General features: G+C 52.7%; 8 protein-coding genes across 8 annotated transcripts; 4 read left to right on the top strand and 4 right to left on the bottom strand.

Moving 5' to 3' along the window:
• The first annotated feature begins 95 nt into the window (after positions 1-95).
• Positions 96-3,558, top strand: PV09_02169 (uncharacterized protein). The gene has a single exon (XM_016355172.1). The coding sequence runs from the start codon at positions 215-217 to the stop codon at positions 3,326-3,328; it is 3,114 nt and encodes a 1,037-aa protein (XP_016217188.1). The 5' UTR covers positions 96-214; the 3' UTR covers positions 3,329-3,558.
• A 1,254-nt stretch (positions 3,559-4,812) lies between these two features.
• On the top strand, positions 4,813-7,430 carry PV09_02168 (uncharacterized protein). Its single transcript, XM_016355171.1, has one exon. The coding sequence runs from the start codon at positions 5,959-5,961 to the stop codon at positions 7,075-7,077; it is 1,119 nt and encodes a 372-aa protein (XP_016217187.1). The 5' UTR covers positions 4,813-5,958; the 3' UTR covers positions 7,078-7,430.
• Positions 7,431-7,581: 151 nt separating this feature from the next.
• PV09_02167 (uncharacterized protein) lies at positions 7,582-8,734 on the bottom strand. Its single transcript, XM_016355170.1, has 3 exons — positions 8,569-8,734; positions 8,425-8,438; positions 7,582-8,258 (listed from the first exon to the last, which is right to left on the bottom strand). Exons 1-3 carry the CDS (start codon positions 8,575-8,577, stop codon positions 7,937-7,939), a joined length of 345 nt encoding a protein of 114 aa, XP_016217186.1. The 5' UTR covers positions 8,578-8,734; the 3' UTR covers positions 7,582-7,936.
• Positions 8,735-9,212: 478 nt separating this feature from the next.
• On the bottom strand, positions 9,213-10,400 carry PV09_02166 (uncharacterized protein). The gene has a single exon (XM_016355169.1). It carries the CDS (start codon positions 10,325-10,327, stop codon positions 9,263-9,265), a length of 1,065 nt encoding a protein of 354 aa, XP_016217185.1. The 5' UTR covers positions 10,328-10,400; the 3' UTR covers positions 9,213-9,262.
• A 110-nt stretch (positions 10,401-10,510) lies between these two features.
• Positions 10,511-11,685, top strand: PV09_02165 (uncharacterized protein). Its single transcript, XM_016355168.1, has 2 exons — positions 10,511-10,565; positions 10,618-11,685. Exons 1-2 carry the CDS (start codon positions 10,553-10,555, stop codon positions 11,160-11,162), a joined length of 558 nt encoding a protein of 185 aa, XP_016217184.1. The 5' UTR covers positions 10,511-10,552; the 3' UTR covers positions 11,163-11,685.
• PV09_02164 (uncharacterized protein) lies at positions 11,525-12,868 on the bottom strand. Its single transcript, XM_016355167.1, has 2 exons — positions 12,541-12,868; positions 11,525-12,487 (listed from the first exon to the last, which is right to left on the bottom strand). Exons 1-2 carry the CDS (start codon positions 12,786-12,788, stop codon positions 11,920-11,922), a joined length of 816 nt encoding a protein of 271 aa, XP_016217183.1. The 5' UTR covers positions 12,789-12,868; the 3' UTR covers positions 11,525-11,919.
• Positions 12,869-14,850: 1,982 nt separating this feature from the next.
• PV09_02163 (uncharacterized protein) lies at positions 14,851-17,537 on the top strand. The gene is made up of 2 exons (XM_016355166.1): positions 14,851-15,724; positions 15,980-17,537. The coding sequence occupies exons 1-2, from the start codon at positions 15,521-15,523 to the stop codon at positions 17,087-17,089; spliced, it is 1,314 nt and encodes a 437-aa protein (XP_016217182.1). The 5' UTR covers positions 14,851-15,520; the 3' UTR covers positions 17,090-17,537.
• PV09_02162 (uncharacterized protein) lies at positions 16,329-18,712 on the bottom strand. The gene is made up of 2 exons (XM_016355165.1): positions 18,604-18,712; positions 16,329-18,513 (listed from the first exon to the last, which is right to left on the bottom strand). The coding sequence occupies exons 1-2, from the start codon at positions 18,665-18,667 to the stop codon at positions 17,606-17,608; spliced, it is 972 nt and encodes a 323-aa protein (XP_016217181.1). The 5' UTR covers positions 18,668-18,712; the 3' UTR covers positions 16,329-17,605.
• Positions 18,713-18,762: the final 50 nt, after the last annotated feature.

The raw sequence follows: 18,762 nt of genomic DNA, 5'->3' as shown, positions 1-18,762 counted from the left end.
TGAATTGGCGTTATGAAAAGTGGGGTTAACTGCCTCGATTGCGCAATCTCGCGTCGCGCTTTCCGTTTTCGTGCATTCCCTCCCAGCCTTCAAGCCGTACTTGTTCGACAGACTAATAACGGAGTATACATCTGCGTTTTCGATCTGCTAGAGACTTAGCCATTGCACATTATGTTGACTTCGGCCACTTATCACCTCCTACGTTCACTTTCTCATGCCCTTCCGATTCAGTCATGTCTGTCAACTCCTGACCGATCTTGAGAGTGTGGTGACCCACGACCCGCCATACTTGACAAAAACCCGTGATGAGGAATTGAAGCGAAAGATAGAATACTGGTTTCGATGTCACCGAAAAGCCATCGATCTTGGCGAGGTCGATGGAGTTGCCCTATTATCAACCCTACTTCCTGAGAAAAGAGCCGACAGAGTCTACGGTCTGCAGGAGGCCCGCCTTTGCAAAGTCATAGCAAGATGTCTGCGCTTGAACAAAGCAAACACGAAAATACTCCAGGATTGGAAGAAATCTGGACATGGCGGTCTTGGTGGCTGTGTTCAAAGGATACTCAAAGAGCTCGACTGTGAACGAAAACCTGGACCACCTGTGACCATCGAAGAGCTCGATATGACGCTGCACACCCTCGCGTCCCGTTGTCGTTTTTCCGACCCTGCAGTGCGCTTGAATGATGCTTCGACATCAGTTGATGAGCTAATTGGACAGCTCTTCCGAAGGCTGAATTCCGTAGAAGCCAAATGGTTAACTAGATTGATCCTGAAAAATTTTTCTCCAGTCGAAATCAACTACGACCAAGTAATATTTGAGTTTCACTTTCTCCTGCCTGGCCTTTTGCGCTTCCAGGACTCGTTTACGGCCGCCGTCGCACAACTGAGGACTTCCTTTGCACATTATCCCTCAAAGCCAAACAACGACATCCAGCGAGCGGCTTGGACAGCGGCTTCTACCCTTTTCTCACCTGTAATTGGAGTAAAAGTAGGACGACAGACATTTGTGAAAGCTAGGTCCATGCAACATTGCATTACTCTTTGCGGCACTCAAGCTTGGAGTGTGGAAAGAAAGTATGACGGTGAATTCTGTGAGGTGCACATTGATCTTTCTAAAGGCGAGAATTGTATACAGATCTTCTCTAAGAGCAGCAAAGATTCCACTGCAGACCGCCATGCTCTCCACGCCACCTTGAAAGAATGTTTGAGGATAGGAACACGCCGCTGCGCTTTTCAAAATCAATGCATCTTGGTTGGAGAAGTAGTCGTATGGTCTGACGCTCAGCAAAGAATACTCGAATTTCATCATCTACGCAAGCATATCTCGCGCTCAGGTGTTTTCCTTGGACGTGAAGAAGATTCGCAAATTGAGCCAGGAGAACATCTTATGATCGTTTTTTTTGACATCATATCGCTTGACGATGAGATTTTGCTGAGAAAGCCATACAAGGAGCGCCGTCAGCGTCTGAAAGAGGTGGTGAGATGCAAGGCAGGATACGCAATCACATCTGAGCGTTCTATACTCGATTTTCGACAACCGAAACGAGCCCAAGATCAGCTATGCTACCAGTTCGCTGCAGCATTAGTGAACCGGTGCGAAGGTTTGGTCCTGAAACCCCTGGATATGCCGTATTTTACTAGTGAAGGTGACACGCGAGAGAATGGCAGAGGATACGTGATCAAGCTCAAGAAGGATTATCTGCACGAACTTGGCGAAATGCGTGATATAGCAGATTTTGCTGTTGTCGGCGCAAGTTATGACCACAAGCTTGTCCCCAAGTCTGGCATTCGAACTATAAAATATACGACATTCCACTTAGCATGCTGTGTCAATAAGGAGAGATCTGTAAGGTTTAAAGAACGCCCACGATTTCGGGTCATTGGAGTAATTGATGCCAATCAATGCATTCCTCAAACCGAATTACAAGCACTAAACAGCTACTTCAAATTTCACCAACTACCAACAGCAACAGCTCCCTTCAGCAACCCTGAAGCGCGTCCAATCACATTCGATTTGGAGTCTGAACGTTGCTCCAGAACACAGATCGATTCTTTGCTCACAGAGCCTTGCGTAGTGGAGGTGCTTGGGAGCGGCTTCGTGAGGTCACCAAATGCAGGCTATTATACGCCCAGACACCCTCGGATTTTAAAATTGCACTTGGATCGTGGCTGGCAAGACGCTTGCACGTTCCAAGAGCTGCAAGAAATGGCCGAGTCTCAAAGGCTTCCCGCAGAGAACGAGTCGCAGGAAATATTAGATCTTTTGAAAAAGCTGCAAGGTAAATTTCAACGTAAAGTCGAACGGGAGTGCTCTACACCATCCTCCTTCCGGAGTAGGAAGTTGCCTAGCAGTTTCAGCACCATACATCCTGGGCAGCATAGTTCTTCACCTTCACCATCATCATTAATAAGACAAAACACGGAAAGAACGAAAGAGACTCGAGTTAATTTCAGGACGAACAGAAACGGAGATTCGGCAAAAAATTCAGGCGTAGTTGCGCGCGAAATTCTCGAAAGCCGCGATGACAATTCGAAGGAAGACGGTTTACGGCCCAGGACTCCAACCTGTTCTATGACAACAGAGCTTTCCAGCGGATTTGTTTCGAAACGTCCAGCTTCCGGCTTTTGGGTATCCTCAGTTGATAAGCGCCAAAAGTCGACTAAACCAGCGAGCATTGTCACTTCCAATGCTGGGGCTTTATCGCCCGTAGATAGGAACGTTGTTTTCCGCTCGTCATTCAGTCAGCAGAATTTCTCGAGGGTGCGGTCTCGTGGTAGTAGAATTGAATCTTGTGGGGAAACTCACAAGGGGCTTAGTTCTCAACCTATGGCAGTAATGACTCCACTTTGCCGCAATGAGAGTTGTCCGCTCTCTAAGTCCATGATATTTCTATCCCCCTGTGTCCAAGGCTTTCATTGGGTCAGCGATACTCTGCTAAAGTGGCACGGGTCGAAGCAAGTTCTCTCACTCGCACAGTGGAGTGCCGACGACAACACGACGCAGCAATGCAGTCGGGCACTACGAGAAAATTTAACCACTTTTGCGCACCATAAGCTTGTGCTGGTGGAGACTAATCGACTTGACGCCACGTTTCAATGCGTCAGCGAAGTGAAAAGCCTCAGGGTGCGAGATCCGGTGCTTTTTTTCGATTGGCGCATCCTGGAAGACTTGTGGGCGTTTGAGATCGAAGAGCATCAAGCAGAGGGCCGCGTTAGAGAGGAGATACTGGAGAGAAGATATTTTGGGCTAACATGCTGGTCAGCAGACAAAGTCGTATTTTGGCACAAGGACCTTGTCAAGATGCCGACGGAATGGCTGGACACGTGAGTGAGACAAGCGCGCTGACAATGGCTACCATATCATTGGCAAGGACGATGGGCTGTAGTCCGGTACATATAACGGCTTTGTTTTCGGATTAATGTTTCTGAGAACGGGGCTGCCATGTCTGTAGAGGAATGCATTCGAAGCCTTGGACGTCGGACAACTTTGTGGGACAAGGGAGAAGATGCAGACGGAAGAAGGAAGGAAAGGAAAGAGATTCGCCCAAAATCGATACCAACAGTTTCATTTATCCTTTACAAGCATTAAATAAAACGCGCGGTGTAAGCATGTCTCGATCGTGCCTTGGGCAGCAGCAGGCACCCAGTGCACATCGACATCGGGAACGAGGCCTAAATGCTCAGCGGGTGTCGTTCAGGCAAGTGGCCAGAACGGTATCCAAAGCGGTTGAAGGCAGGCGATAGTGGTGGGTAACATTTGTAGACGCAGCTGGGTGGCTGGTTTCCATTCATGTGCTGTCAGACCGTGAGCAGGCCTGGGCTCCTTGGTTGGACGCTGCTGAGATGGCGTATACCATGCGGGCGCGCTGGGAGGATGCACAGAAGTCAGCTCTTGTGCCGTGACTAAAGTGGGACGAGAGAATCAAGCCAAAACAGCCACAACAACTCGGTCCAGCCAACTGAGGCTAGGCTAGCCCACGTGTGGGTGGATCAGCAAAGCTCATTGCTGCCAGTGCCGCGTCTAGGTCCCATGCTCGACAGCGACATAGCTTTGACGCTCAACCACGCAGCGCATGAGGAGGGGGTTTCTTTTTGGGGAGCCTGCTCGCGCTGAGGACGCGTATGAAATGCATAATCCGAATGGCGGTGAGCAGGCCATGCTGGGGAATGGCATGGAGAAATGCATTCGGTGATGCGGGGCGGAGGTGCATCGGACGCTTGAATCGCGACGGATGGAGCAATGTTCAAGGCAGCAAGGAAGGATCTCCGCTCAGGACAGACGGGAAAGACGCTGGTGACGGTCCATGGGCACCACCATGTCCGGTGTGCCAACTCTGCTGGGGGCAGGATTTTTTTGGGGGAGCGACAGGCCGGGCCGCACAGGGAGGGCGTGACGGTGACATCAGCGACGGCGTGGACCGCAGGCTAGTTCGGCACGCCAGCAGAGACGTGCGGGCGCGATCTGAGATTGAGAAGCAATGCAGGCAGCGCGCTGGCGGGATGGGCGAGCGTAGGGCGACAATCAGGCACAGCGGCGCATGTGTCATGTACGCACACATGTACGTAGGTTGGCTGCGAGTGCAGTTCCTGTACGGGGCCGTGGCGGAGTGGATGGGGACAGCGATGGCTGTCGTCGGGTTGGAGCACGGGCAGAGCGAGGGAGCTGGGCGCCGGCAGCGCGCTGTCAGCAGTGGCGAGCCGGCATGCAGGCGTGCGAGCAGGCCGGACGACGTGTGCGATGGCGTCAACAATCATCAGAGCACCGCATCCAAGTGCCGTGCTTGCATCAACGGGCACCGGAAAAAAAAGTAGAAGTAGACGGCTTCGACGAGGCCACGGGCGCGCCATTGCCTTCCTTTCCTTGCCCGGCGTCGTCCTGCGCCTCCAATCCCTTCCTCGCGTTCGTCGCCGTCATCCTCACCCTCATTCTCGTCGTCAGCATCCTCCTCTTCCTCCTCTTCTCCGTCCTTCTCAACGCCGCGCCCGTCGATTCCCAAGACGATCGGATCGGCCGTTGTCTGCGTGAGGCTGTGTCAGGGGAAGCACCACAGGTCCCCACCACCCGTGACGTGAGCGTCCGTCCTGCAACAAAGCCCAAGGCGACCATTGGCCGCGACGATCGCGGCAAAAGAGGCTCTTGGACGAAGTTGACACAGCGAGACTCCGTCCGGGCATCGCGTCCCCACACCAGAGAACGAAAAAGAACAGAAGGGCGGCGGGCCAGCACGAAGCGGTGCAGCACACACAGTTCGTTGCGCAGGCTTCGCACAGCGTGCAGAGCCCATTGGCGCGGCGTAGAGAGCGTGGTCGTGGCACGCACGCTCGCTCGCACTCGCTCACTCACGCACTCGCTGCCTGTGCGACGAGGCCAGCGGCACGAATTTTCAGACCGTGGGCGCGGTCGTCGGTGAACGTCATCGTCCGCTCGTTAGCACCGGCGCTTGCTGTCTCCACCCGTCTAAACTGCCGCATCGATCCTCTCCGTCACTAAAAAAACGGGCTGGAGGGGCGAAAAGGCCGCGCGCGTCCACGAGCAGGACCCAGCATCCAGCACGCAGCGTCCACAAACCACAACCACGGCGAGTGGCCACGACAGGCCGCGGCCTCGACTGTTCTCTGAGACGACGCTGGCCGCACCCGCGAAAGAGCCAGCGCACGGGATCGCCTGCAAGCGAGAGGGCTCTGCGCGGCGCCGGGTTGTGATTCGCACGTTTGGCTCAGCTCAGCTCGCCGACGCTCGTACCAGCTGCGGAGCTTACCAGCAACATCCACCGACTTCGACCGCTTTGCCTTGCGTACTCGTCCACTCACCTTTCCGCGCGCCGTCGTTTCGGCCTCACGATTCTGCCCCCAAATCCACTCCCATCCTTCCCGGACTTCGCTGGGCCTTCCCTTCACTCGCTGAGCCGTTCTTTTGTGCTTTTTCCTCGTCGTCGCTCCTTCGCCCATCGCTCAAACATGTCCGCCCCCATGGTTGACTATGCGCGCGTTACCCATCGCAAGCCACTGCCTGCACACTCGACCTCCATCCTCCCCACCCACAACCACCACCACCACCACCACCCACAGCCGTCGCCGCACGCCTCCCAAGTCAGCCTGTCGCCCCGGATGAGCACCGCACAGCCGCAGATCATGTACAACGGCAGCGGCAATGTCGCGAACCCTTACACCGGCCAGACGCGCCGGACGCTTTCCAACGCGACCTCCTCCACCAACTCGTCCCACAACTCCATACGGAGGTCTTCTTCTGATCGGTCCACCGGCCCCCCGCCTACTTCCTACGTAGCCTTGTTGCGTAAGCAGAAGGCGACGGTGTGGTGCGACCGCTCGCAAGCCGAAGACCCTCGCATCAGGATCCAGCAGCGGCTGGCGAAAGAGAGGGCCGAGCGGGAAGTCGCCGCCGGCCCTATGGGCCACGGCCGACTCACGCCTGCCTCTGCCAGCTCGGGAAGTTTTACCGGCGGCGTAGCCCGCAAGATACGACATCACGGTGGGAAGCCGGTGCAGTACACGGGCGGCAACCTGGCCGGTGCCGGTGTCCCTCTTCGGCTGTCTGCCACCGAGGTGGACGACGAACCTGACGACCCCAGGAACAGCAACAGCAGGCAAGAAGAGGATCTGCACAACGAATGGGAGAGGGATCCTGCTTGGGGCTACGCAGGCAATGGGCGACAACATCGGCGCACTGGCTCCGGTAGAAGCAGCCTGGGCAGTCAGCAGCGTGCCAACTCCTTCCAACCTCGCTTCAGCACCACAAGTTCCACACCTAACAGCGGCCATTCTCGGAGCCCCAGCGAAACCCATCTGTCCAATCCCGCCGAGCAGACCCCCGTCCCGTCAGCAAGCCAGCGTCGGGCGTCCAGCTACTTCCATCAGGAGGGCTCGAACACGCCAAGCAGCGAGGAGGACAGTCGCGAGAATTCTTTTGGCGCCATGGGTGCGCTGCCGGAGAAGAAGGGCCGTATCGAGAAGAAGGAAACGGCGGAGGATTTGATAAGAAGAGGAAGCGTTGACGAGAGAACTATGACAATGGGACGACAGCGCCTTTTTGTCGCGAATCCGGACTTGAGCGATTGAATGGCATGGCCAGAACTTTTTTTCCCCTCTTTTTTTTTTGCCAGTTTATCTTAACGCATGCGCTTATGAACGGGTCGCAGGTGCGATCTTGTGGATGACTGCATATATCGCTTGAAAAGTACAGGCCTGGGAGACAGCGGGAGGTTTATTTGTTTCAATCTGCCAAATCATGCAGAATCATGGAGCTTTTGATCAACGGCGCAAGAATGTTTGCTTTTCTTTTTACTAGTCGACAGGAGATACATCCCTGCGGATGGATTGCAACGGTACAGGCAAGTTCCTAATCCTAATGCTGTCGCTTGTATTGTATCGAGGAAAGCCAATACCAATTGTGAATATCGTTCACCCTGAAACTTTGCAGCAACAAACTCTGTTCTCTTTCACCTTTTTGACCTTTGGCGTTCAACCCGCGTATGCGGCTGTACGCCGTTCTTGCGGGAGAATTGGAAGTCTTTTGCGGCTCTTTTGGTAGCCTCTCTCGTTCCTCTTTTTGGCGGGAGATGAGAGGTGAAGGAAACACGACGTTGTAGCAGACCGCACTTTTGGCCGGCCACACGTTGATACCAATCACACGGTTCAGACCAGCACACGGCTCAATCCTTACTGAACGTGTTTTCGCCTTTTGCGGATCCGTTGGCTCCGTGGATTCGAACATTTCTAGGAGAAGAGAAAGAGCTACAATTTTCTACTTTCCCCGCCACGTCGGCTCCACGTCCCTACACAGGTTCAAGTTAAGAACATATTTTCCCTTTGTTTTTTTTTTCCTTCTATTTCCTTTCCTATTTTGTACAATGCGCCTTCCAATGGCCTCCCGCCAGATGCGCAACGTGAACAAGCGTATGCTGTTCCACCCAGCTCGTCAGCGCAGCCGATCGCCCTTCTTGCTCCTCCACACCTCGCTCGCCTCGTACTTGCTCTTCTCCTCCACCTGCTGGCCCTGCGTCGTGGGCGCGTGCCGGGTCGGCGCCGGGTCGGCGCTCGCCTCCATCGCCGGATGGCTCGCGTGGTCCGAGCCGTTGAGGGCCGAGGCGTGCTGCGACCGCTCCAGCTCGGCGTACCGCGCATTCATCGCGCGCCGCTCCTGCATCTGGCGGTACTTCTCTTCCCGGTCCGCGTTGACGTGCTGCTTGGCGAAGTAGTACGCGCCGCCGCCGGCGGCGATCAAGACGAGCCAACCGTAACTGCGCGAGGCGGTCTTAGTCGAACGGAACTGAGCCGGGCTGTGGGCGTTTTTTGGGGGGGAAAGGGGGAGGGGGGGAGGAAACGGAGAAAGAGATTGGGACAGAAGAGGGCCAAAAAAAACACGGCATTGGGAGGATAGGAAGGGAGGATGAGAGGATTGGTTACCCGACTGATCTGATCTGCGAGGAAGACGTTAGCAAACGAAAGGAAAAATCCAAAAAAAAAAAAAAAAAAAAGCGGGATCAAAGTCGCTTGCAGACGAGAAGAGGGGAGGGAAAAAAAAAAAAAGCGACATCTTCTATCACGTACGGTGTTCATGTCTGAGCGAAGAACCTGATGAGCGCGAAAGTCGTTCCCGTTTGAATTGCAATGGGTGTTTTGAACCGTTTGAAACGACGTCTGGTCTCGCTCAGGCGATTGGGGGGGAAGGATTCGGGCGGAGACAGTTTATGGACGGTGACCTCATGCCACGTTTGGCGGCGCGAACAAGGGTTTTCTCCCCCGCCCCAGGGCGGAAGCTAAGTTAAAGCGGGCTAGCATGGTCGCCGACCTTTTTCTTTTCCGCTGGCTGGTCCCCGTCGCTCCAACGCTGAACCTTTGACGGACGCGCCGGAGAAGCTCACGGGTTTCTCGGTCCTTCTGAACGATTTGGAGCAGGAAGAAATGAAAAGAAGAGAAAAAAGTCAAGCCCCTCCTCATTGAGGCATGGGTTGCGTGACGTTTGTGAAGGCAAGGAATGGTCGCGTGGTCAATCAATGGGGACCTGTTTTTTTCCCTTTTTCTTTCTCGTTCTCTTTTAAAAGAGGAAAAACAAAAATGATTCAATTCATCAGGAGCCAACCATAGTTTGCGGTGATTGCAATCCATAGATGTGTATACATATAAATAATATAAAAACAAGGCTACATGCTGTGCCTATCCTAGTGAGACTTGCAAGTCAAACGTATCATCGTCCGACTTTACGAAACCTTCTTCCTTTGCGTAAAAAAAAAGGCACGACGTCTCAAGATATGTGCGTGATCAGCAGTAGATGTAAGCCGTACCTCCAGATTCCATGAACTCCATCCGACGAATCAAATTGTCGCACCTCGAATGCATCTTCGCCGAAGGCGTCTCGGAATATCTTCACAAAACCTTGCTCTAGTCGAATCAACTCCGAGACCCTCGCGTGGGTAGGGTCAGCCTTGACGATGATGGTCGACTTGCATGAAGCGGGCAACCCTCCACGAAGAATGGACAGCCTTTTCTTCCACTGCCTTTGCCTGGTCACTTCCTTCACCGCGTCCGCGTAGGTTTCGTCGTGCCCTAGAGCAATCACAACGAAGATGTTCACCTGCTTGAGATTCGGCATCCTCGCGAATGTACTGGCCAATTCTCTCATGTGGCCGACTGTGAGCACCTTCGCCCTGGTAGACTCTTCGCACTCGACGAACCGCAGTTGCCTCCAGATCCTGATCGTCAGCGGAATCTCCAGCACGCTGGTGAGACGCATCGGATGCAACGTTAGCCAGTATCTGAGCTGCGGTATATGCGTGGAAACCACGGACGCGGCGATTCGAAATCTTATGTTCTTGTAGAGCTCCAGAAGCGCTTCCCTGTGTATCCGCTTGTTGAGCGCCAGTAGATTCCGAGGGAAGCTGTGCGAGGCGTGTATGTGCATCAGCGGCGAGTACCGAGAAAGCTTTCGGTCGGCATGAAACCCCCCTCCCCTCACCCACGCAGAGATCAAGACGTTTAGCGAGCGGATGTTTGGTTCCTGGAGGCAGGATCTGTAGATCTGTAGCCTGATCTCTGCCGGCAGATCCTCGAAACCCAGCTTCGCGGGCGAGTAAGTGCTCGGGATGGACGATCGGGTACGGGTTTGGTTGTAGATCGCTATCGCGCGCCTGGTCGCCGCTGCCGTGGGCCTCGCGTAACTCGGCACATTCGCAAATTGCTTTCTATATTGGGTCTCAAACTCCCCATGGCAAAAACTACACAGACGACCGCTGCACACCGGCGGATCTTCCACGGCAGAGAGCATAGACAACTTTGAAGGCTGCGAGTGAAGAGAGGAATACGTTGGCATCAACAACGAGGCCGTCTTCAAAGATTTTGCCTAATTCCACTCTATCGATCCTGTGGTTATGATGACGACGTTGAAGGTTTTTGGGTGGAAGTCAAAAGGTCACAAGGCTGAGACGCAGATCATGTTCACCTTAGCTTACAATGCTTGCCCCACCTAACTTAACGTGAACCATCAGTCAGTGTCGGCTGGGGAGCCAGAGTGTACAAACACCCCATAAATGCAACCATGTCCGAAGAACGTTGGTGACGATTTCAAGACGAGCAAAATAGCTTTGCTAACGTTTCAGCTAGATCCTCATCCGTTGCTGGCGCAGCTTCCGTTAACCGTTTCACCATTCGTGTCGTTGCCGACCGCAACGCCTCTGCCTTACTCGTACAAGCAGCTGCCAGCCACACTGCCTCCCTCCGTGACTGACGTCGCAAGTCCTCAGCAGCACAATGCATCCTCAAATTCGGATGAGCAGACCCAGACGCAGCAACCGGCATACGTGATATCGCAGAACACAGGGCACTCGGCACACCCTGACCAGATCATCGCGAGTTGCCAGGCGCTCCAAGCGCATCTCCAAAAGCTGCAGGACGACGCCGTGGCCACCATACAGAAATGGCAAAACGGTATCAAGGAGAGAGAATTGATGGAGAAACGAAGGGTGGCCCCTGGCTGGCTGGACGCTGAGCAGAGGATGCTCGTTCCCGAGAGGGTAGGTCGGCCTCAACCGTCTGCGTCGCAAGACTCTCAGGCCGATTCCAAGTCCCCCGGGAACGCCGACGGCCAGAAGCCGCGTGATGAGGGAGAGGAGCTTGACAGAGCCTTTGGCGGGCTTGGTCTGAAGTGAGAACACCCCTCCGAGGGTTGCGGGGACCATAAACGGTTACCTTGGCTCGGCGTAGAATCCTTTGCAGCAGCCCACTCTTCTCTAGTATGGCAATGCAGCCTCATCAGCGGGATGATTCCATGTCTTCGAATGCACTGCCTTGGGCTCTCCTGCTACCCGCGCCATCAACACGACAATCTAGATGTGGAGGCGCGCGCGTGTGTTTTGGACACTATCGGTCCATCTGCGGCTGCGGATCCCGCTAAACACTACCGCTCCTCATCCAAAAGCGTCACCTATCCAGACATGTCGGAGTGAATCATCTTGTTAAGAATCTGCGTGTCGCGATCTTCTCATGGCACGGCTTGTCTTGCTACGGATGGGTTCAAAGTGTTCACACGATTATGCTTGAATATACGTAGTATCTATCTTGTAGTTTCATGATGCACTGCGTGTCTCACGAGAGCATCTTTGTTGCAAGAACATGTTAAGGTTCCTTATGTATATGAGAGCAGCTCCTTCAGTTGAATCTGCCCCTTTGCCCTTTTCCTTCAATTGCGCTCACTGAACAGATGCACGCACACACACACACGCGCGTGCCAGGAGCTGACGCTTCCGCAAATGCAATTGATTCCGCCCACAGCCTAGGCTCTCGTATAAGTAACTTCTTCGACGCTCGGCTTCTTTTACATATATGATCGACAATTCGCTGGAGCATCATCCACGTGCTCACAATCGATTGGGGGGGAAAAGGTGACTTGAAAAGGTAGCAAGCCTCTCAGCTTGTTCTTCTCCATTTTGTTTCGTCATGTTCGTCACCCGGGTCTTCTTCCTCGTCGTCAACGGCATCCCTGCTTCGTACTTGTCCTGCACCCGCACCTAGAACGGGAACTTCAGGGCCTATCCAGTTTCCGCTTTCATCCATGAACTCGTGCATATTGTCTGAGGTGATCCACCCACCTGCGCCAGGCTCGGGCATTCCTGAACCATCATCTTCTTCGTCCTCGTCCGCTGGATCTGGGTTAAGATCGGCGCACGCGGACAGAGCCTCAAACAGAGCTTTGGCCGCAGAACTGTTGGCGGGAAGCGCACCGTTCGTGGCGTGACGACCGTCAGCGTGACCATTAGCGTCTCCGTTGCTCTCAGTCCTCGGCTCAGCGCCAGGAATGAGATGCAGCGTTAAGGTCTGAATATCCTCATCGTCGTTCGTCAGATCCTTGTCATGAAGGTCTAGCTGCAGGTAGACGGCTGCCTCGCCATCCTGTGAACCCAGCGCGTGCAGAGCGATCGTTGGATAGTCGACGCTGACGCCTTTTGAAGCCTTTGAAGAATACAAGATCACGTTTCTGCGGCCACAACATTAGCGCTCATCCAAACCTCAGGCAGTGGTGTCTCATACTTCGACGTGACCCAAACGTCCGTCTCTAGGATCAAGTCCTCCGTGGCGTCGCCAGGCGAGGGATCCAGCTGTTGCAATGCTTCACTTTGGCCAAATTCTGATCTCCTTACGGCTAGCTTGACTCCTGCAGCGTGGTGGTGGAGAACAGGCTTCGCGCCGAAGAACACGGACGGGGTCTGTTCCTGATGCTCAGACAGCGGAGTGAATTGGTCCTGCTGAGGACATTCTGTGACGATCTCGAGCGGCATGTTGGGTTGGCTGAATATTTAGATCCTACTGGTGGCCAAGACTGCAGCGCTATTGCTTCTCTGTTGATCGGACTTGTTCACACTTTTTCTGCGAAAACTCACGCTAAGAGAAAAATCCTGGGGCATGACTCGAGTGACGTCAATCCGCTGCAGGTGGTCTGACTCGAGAAGTATTCGTTATGCTGACTGTCCTTCTCAAACATCGCAACCTAGAGATATCGTAGGCAAAAAGTCAAGTTATAGACGAGGTCGCCGAGTTTTTAATTAGGAAAAAATGGCGAAGGCCTGCAGCAACGCCGGGCAGCCATACAGCTAGGGCACCGCATCCGCAGTAAATATAGCCACATGTTAGGAGATTCTTAATATTGAACAACCAAAAGATGAAGACATAATTCGCAAACCTGAAGATTTTCTTTTTCTTTCAGCTACATCAACTTTGATATGTCATTTGAGCTTGAAGTCCGCGGCGTGTGCTGCATTTCGTGGCTACTCGAAATTTCTACAGCGATTGAACACGAAGGGCTGATTTGCTCTATGGCCCTTCATTTCCTATGAGTTCTGGTTTTAACCAGACGAACAAGCATCCTCAGAAACGAAAGGGGTTAAAAGGGAGGGGGGCTTGGGATTTGATATAAGAAACAGGTTCAGATGATAGGTCCCGAAATGTCGCAATGTACCTTTTCAATACAACAAGGCAGTTCAAAAGCAGAGACGAAAGTTATCAAGTACGGAGTACACCATTTTGTGAAGACGTTCGTGGAAAAGAGATCGGATCGTACTTTTTTACGAGATGCATTTGCTTATTCTCTTACAAGGCTTGCCAATTCGTCTTGGTCCATAGGTGAATTGTACCACGCGTTATCTCCAAGTGACGAGTAGCCCATACGAAGCCAAAGATAGGGAAAAGCGTGCCTTCCATCCGAAGCTCGGGCACGCGTTTAGCTATTCAGGTGATCTCGTTGCTATGTTATCGAACCGATCACTAGGTTTACTCAAAGCACAAGGGCCGTTTAAGAAGTATCACCAACCCGTCACTAAACACGTTCACATGAGCTCGATCTTGCGAACATGGCATACGCGATGGTTTGGCCACACAGAAAAGGCAGCACGATGAGTTGGACGATTCGTTCCCCACACCGTATCACTCGAGACACCTTGTCTCAGCACTAGACCGTTCGACAGCCGAGATTCGGCTCAATGGAAATGAATATCCTTCCGCGACACGAGACCATGCTTTGAGTTCTGCTAACCGACAGGCAACACAGGCTAGCTTCAGCATCAGCAGCAGACGAAACTTTCTTCACCCATGCCGAAAGCATGAAATCTTTCGCAGGCTTCGGCTGAGATAGCGGCTAGCTCGCTATTCCCCCACGTGGGGGTATCTTGACGTCCATGCGCTTAGGGCTGGTGGCCGTTTTGCAGTGATGGTCGTCCTACCCCTCACTTGCCGCCCAAAAGGACTCAAGAATCTCTGATGCAGTCTGCTGCCGTCAGGATGCGCTGGACGAACAGGATCCCATTCCGCAAAGGGCTAAGCACAAAGGACCCTTGGGAGGTTGGTCGCCAGCAACGTGTACCTGACTGCGGCCCCGATCGCGTTCCAGCAAGACGTCGCTCGAATGCATGCCAAAAAGCCTAAGGTCAAAGCCGGACTGGACAGCTTTTCTCATCTGATCGAACGAGTGGAATTTCTCACGGCCAAATTCATCCAGCCAAGAGATCCCGTCTAGCTACTGCAAGTCAGATCGGATTCTCTTCCAGGGGACGACTTAGCCAGAGGACAAGGTGGTTCCCGTGACAGCCTCTGCCGAGCTAGAGAACCGCTCGGGAGATTGGCGAAGAGTCGGGATCCTGCATGAAATACAGCCTTTTGACGGACCCAGCATCGTCACCTTGCGCTTCGGAGTACGCATGCTATAGTTCAGCTTTACATCTGACTAGCACGCCTTTGATGACCGCTGCGTGCTCATCCCGATTGAGTTTCTTGCATGACGATTGTCACATCGCTTCCTTCATCCATTCTGTTGCTCTTGATTCACTACATGCGAGAATACGTGCTTTGCTTTCATTCTGTGGCTCGAATCACACCATTGCTGGCGTCTGGATCCAAGTGGATACCGGGCGGGAGCAAATCTTCCTTACTAGTTTTTATGACTCTTTCCTGGTATCTTTCTTAAGCTGATCTCGCACAAACGGAGTTCCGTACGCCATCTTTGACGTCGAACGCTTTCTGTGATCTTAAACCACCTCAAATGAATTTTGGCCTCTCTCAACATCAAGTCTTCTTGATCAGGCCTTTGCCAGTTTTTTACCCCACGTCACACCTGCATCTGACCCCACGTTTTCGCGAAGTCACCCCAGAAAACTGCACCTTAGCGGTCGCTGCTATAGGCTGCTCTCACGAAACTAGCTGGGCAAGACACTTGAAAATCGACTTTGAATAAAACATCGCAGCTTCTCTCCTCAGTCATCCCCAAGCAGGAAAGGAAGCAAGGTCGATGTGTCGTCTTCCAGTGCGGCACTAAGCCTTGATCCAGGACCACCACATTCTTATCGAATTATCTCTTACGCATTCAAGCTGACCCCCAACCTCATATCTCGACCCTATTTGTGATGAAGTTCAACGACCGGTATTCTCATTGGCGCGCGGAGCCAACACGCATGAACCGCTAATCACGAAACCACAAACGACATCATCGATTTCACGATAGAGCCAGCCATCTCGCCGTTTTATGACATATTGCGCTATTATCTACACTCAGCCTCACCATTATCCGCCAGATCCACTCCGTATTGGTGCCCACCCCGATCTCGTTCGCCAGGAGACTGCCAATACCCCAGGTTTGGCCCCGGAATCCATCGCAAGATCCTGTGCAGTGGCACAAAGCATGATGGAATCTTCGCAGACGCTCATGTCAGCGCAGATTCAATTTCTGGTATGTCTAAATTCTCATCACCCCTGCAGCTGTTTGCCGTCAAACACGCATACATGGTGTCTTACCTCCAAGTTTCTTGTGAAATTTGTGGCGCGTGCAGGCACCTCATATGTATGATGGTCTGGGCTCCTGCAAGACTGCCACCGCTTAACATTTGTGTTGCAACCCACTTTATTTTTTTCCGCGCAAAGATGCTTTGTTTCCTTTGGTGTCTTGTGCGTTCGAAGCCATGTTGACAGTATGATTGAAATCAAGGATACGCAATTGGCGCTCATTCACATTCCATTACGACTTTACCCAAGCTTTCTCCAACCAATATTACGGTTATTGCTTCCCACGGACGCTGTAGACGAGCGTCCTAAAAGTAGGGGTTCTGGATCGAGCCTACATACCAACGAACATCCATTCATCAACATCTCAGTTACGCCTATCGAATGCTCGATAGCCCTGCCTCGGCAGATAGCTGAGACTCTTTTCATACCGGCTCGCGACGGGCTATGTCCCTCGGATAGGGACTCAGTTACGATTACGAAGGATGACTATGTCGTCATGCAGGTCGATGGAGAGGGTCTCGAGGCTGGGCAACGGGTGTTAGAGTTGACATCTCCGCTGGCTATGGCGGGCATCTCCATATTTTTCATCACAACCTACTTTTCGGATTACATTCTAGTTCCCCTCCGTGCGAGAAGCCAAGTCATCTCTGCTCTCGAAAATCGAGGCTTTGCGTTCGAACCGCACAAATCATCATCGACCAGTGCTTCATATTCCCACCGTCAAACATCATCATCTCATGATATATCCTTACCCGGAACTCCACCGCCTACTACAATCACTGAACTGCAGACGCGAACTTTTGCAACACTGAAAAGGCATCATATTGTTCCAACCGTGGACGAGAGCATCAAGCTGGTACAATGTGCCGGGCGTATTGATGATTCAACACCGATTAATGATAGACTGTCCCTTGGGCTTGTGCAATGTCTCGCTGTTGGCCCGAAATTCCTCAGCCTAACGCTGACGGATACAGAACCGCCCAGCTTGCTTCTTGAGCAAAGAATGCTGCCCTTCTTCGAGCAGACCTCAGGTATAGGATCGCAGTCTGTTCTTCTCGGATCAAAAGAAGATATCCTCATTCCGATTATCCTTGATCTGAGGACGCTTCCATTAGAATCTACAGGCATTGTTTGCGGAGTTGCAGGACGCTTGGTCGGTGGTACAAAGCTTGGCCTTGACAACGCGGTAGAAATGAGTTATCTTTCTACTGCCAAGTCAGGGACGGTTACCGTAGCAGAAGCGGAGCTCGAGCGGGCACTCAGCGCATTGAGGAACGACTGCAGCGAAAATGGAGTCGTACAGCCAAATTGATCGAACGAAGCCGCACCGCGGGGGGAGGGATGTTTGTATGGGGGGACATGGTACCTTTTTTCTAAACAAAAGTTGCACATTTTTTTACTTTTTTCCTTTGGTAGGCATTTTTGCATAGCGACGGGGTCGATTGCTTTCCCAAAAGAGAAGTGGATACCTGAAGGCGCATGTTGCATTGCCTCCTCGTACTGAATCGGATGCAGGGATTGCGCCATCGCCTGCACTTTGCAGTTGTTTCATGTTCTCCACTGTATGTTTGTACTTTTGGCATTCGGGTGCTACCTATGCCAGACGGCTGGGTCGTGGGATTTTGGTGCAAGGCATTCAGGTTGGGGCCTGCAAGATTTTCTGCTTTGGTCATGGGAGTCCCCGTTGCATAGACAATGCTTCTGAATCAAAGGACTGTTGTGCGCGTATCTCTCGAGCCTTCTCTGTCGTTTAGACCAAGTGTAGCACCCTGAATCGTGAATGGTTGTCCACGCAGCTGTAGGCCTGGTCCGTAAAAGATTCTATTCATCAGTCGTGTTCTCCAGTTCCCCAGACAACAACAACCCCATTCCCACCGGCGCTACACCATTCTTTTCTGCCGCTGGGACAGTACGCTACTGCGCTCACCACATCCCTCTTCTTGCTTCCGCTTGCAGTTATGCCCATTGTGACGTGACTGAGCTTGTGTAGCAATTTTGCCTCGACGAGATCCCATACATATATGCTTCCATCTTCGCTGCCAGAAATAACAATGCTATCGTTCATCCCTAGAGCTGCTCGTATGCGGTAGTCTTCATTCCGGAATCCTTCATCCTTGAACGATTGCAGCAGTTTCCCGTCTCTGCGATCAAATAGCCGTATCATCGAGTCCAGCGTGGAAACAAGCACAGTCGCACCATCCTTCGTGCCGGCAAGAGAAGTGACCGAATGACCCACGACATCCACAATGCACTTCCCCATGCGGATATCATAAGTCCTCACCCTTCCATCTACACAGCCAGCCGAAACCTCCCACCTGGACACAAGAACACTTGAAATACTGTCCTTTGCCTCCCCTAGGCTCATAATCGGTTTGTAGCTCTGGCTCTTTCCATCCCAAAGTTTGACCGTGGCGTCATAACTGCCGCTAACAACGACGCTGTCCCCCTCGCCAGCGAAACTCACGGCATTGATGCGCCCGGAATGACCCTCCCATCGTCGAACCGTGCGCGCCGTGGCCACGTCCCACAGAAAGACGAGCTTGTCGCCACCGACAGACGCGAATGTGGTGTTGTCTTGCGCAACGCTTATGTCGAGCACTTCGTAGCCGTGGCCCCCCACGTACTTTTGGATGAGTGTGCCTTTCGCTGGATTGAACAGGCGGATTGTGCGATCTGTGGAGCCTGTGAGGAGGTATTGAGATGATCCGGAGGAGTAGGTCAGAGCGTGAACTTGTCCTGGTCGTGCTTTTAGTCTCCGTTGGCTTTCGAATTTATCCAGCTTCTGTCCAATCTCAGAAACATGGACAGTTGTTGACTACAACGAACCATTGTGATCAGATAGAGTATGCAGTTTCTTGGTTGGAAAGGATCCAACTTGACTTAAGCTCATTGCACCCTTGGTGAACCTATTACATCGTGCTATTTGCGGCGGAAGAAAAGTGGGAATGTGGAGCGTTTGCTCGTTGTAAAATAAAGAACGGGGAT

This window comes from Verruconis gallopava, assembly GCF_000836295.1.
Source record: "Verruconis gallopava strain CBS 43764 unplaced genomic scaffold supercont1.5, whole genome shotgun sequence".
Taxonomy (NCBI): Eukaryota; Fungi; Ascomycota; class Dothideomycetes; order Venturiales; family Sympoventuriaceae; genus Verruconis; species Verruconis gallopava.
This window is presented reverse-complemented; position numbering and strand designations above follow the sequence as displayed.